The sequence below is a fragment of the Cebus imitator genome, unplaced genomic scaffold (genome assembly GCF_001604975.1).
Source record: "Cebus imitator isolate Cc_AM_T3 unplaced genomic scaffold, Cebus_imitator-1.0 Scaffold757, whole genome shotgun sequence".
Classification (NCBI taxonomy): domain Eukaryota; kingdom Metazoa; phylum Chordata; class Mammalia; order Primates; family Cebidae; genus Cebus; species Cebus imitator.
Genome location: NW_016108072.1, coordinates 94,635 through 95,951, shown reverse-complemented (window position 1 = coordinate 95,951; position 1,317 = coordinate 94,635). Strand labels below are relative to the sequence as shown.

Sequence of the window (1,317 nt, the reverse complement as noted above, 5' to 3'; positions counted from 1 at the left end):
GATTACAGGCACGCGCCACCACGCCCAGCTAATTTTCTGTATTTTTAGTAGAGATGGGGTTTCACCATGTTGACCAGGATGGTCTCGATCTCTTGACCTTGTGATCCACCCACCTTGGCCTCCCAAAGTGCTGGGATTACAGGCGTGAGCCACCGCGCCTGGCTAATTTTTGTATTTTTAATAGAGACAGGGTTTTGCCATGTTGGCCAGGCTGGTCTCAAATTCCTGATGTAATACAGTTTTATTATTAGAGATTTATACCTTTGGCTTAGTTTTTCTTGTCTGTTATGAAACGCAGGTATTCCAGGAGATGGACTGTTAGGCTCTTTATTTTTTATTTACTTGCTTTTTTGAGATAGAGTCTTACTCTGTCGCCCAGGCTGGAGGGCAGTGGTGCCATCTTGGCTCACTGCAGAAGTGTTACGCTCTTTATATTGTCCTTTGGGGGAGCAACTTTATCAGCTCTTTGAGGAAGGGGTCAAGCACTGACCCCTTAAATTGGAAGGCAGTGAAAGGCAAGCTCTTCTTGATTATGGTGGAGTGGGGTGGGTTGTGTGTCTTTATGGGTGGTGTGGCTGGGCCCCTGGAGCTCTGCCTCTTGCCCGTGCTGCCTCCTGGCTCCTGGTGAGGAGAAATGTCACACCACGTAAGGGTGCCGGGGAACATGGCCAAGCCCTCTTGTGACTTCTCATTTCCCTCTCTCCACAGGTCCGACAACTCTTTCAGCTTCTTTGTGTTCTTCTTTGTATTTTTTTGTCAAATAGGGATCTACATCATCCAGTTGGTTGGCATCCCTGGCCTGGGGGACAGGTGAGACCTGGGCGTCACAGAGGGAATTAGGCTTTAGATGTGGGGCTCAGCCTTTCTTGCTGTTTTCTAGCGCCCAGAGAGCCCCGCCAGTGACCCTGTTTTTCCCGTGGCAGGGAGTGGGTGAGTGGGCCAGCTTGGATCTGCTTTGGGCCTTCTCCCCAGTTCTTCCTCTGCAGCCACTCACTTTTTTTCTCCTTGATACTAAAGGCATCAAAAGACACTCACTGTCAGTAGGGTGCAGTGGCTCATGCCTGGAATCCTAGTACTTGGGAGGCCAAAGCAGGCAATTGCTCAAGCCCAGGAGACCAGCCTAGGAAACACAGGGAGACCTCATTTCTACCAAAAATAAAAAAGTTAGCCTGGTGTAGTGGCATGCACCTATAGTCCCAGCTACTTAGGGGGCTAAAGCAGGAGGATCACTTGAGCCTGGGAGGTTGAGGCTGCAATGTACCATGATTGTACCACTGCATGCCAGCCTAGGTGACAGAGTGAGGTCCTGTCTCAAAA

General features: G+C 49.9%; 1 protein-coding gene across 1 annotated transcript in view; it reads left to right on the top strand.

Annotated features, from left to right (window-relative positions):
- Positions 1-1,317, top strand: part of SCAMP2 (secretory carrier membrane protein 2) — a 33,014-nt gene that overhangs the window by 26,508 nt on the left and 5,189 nt on the right. Inside the window, exon 7 of the mRNA XM_017519581.2 lies at positions 709-810. Coding sequence (XP_017375070.1) covers positions 709-810 — 102 coding nt within the window. The remainder of the gene's footprint in view (positions 1-708; positions 811-1,317) is intronic.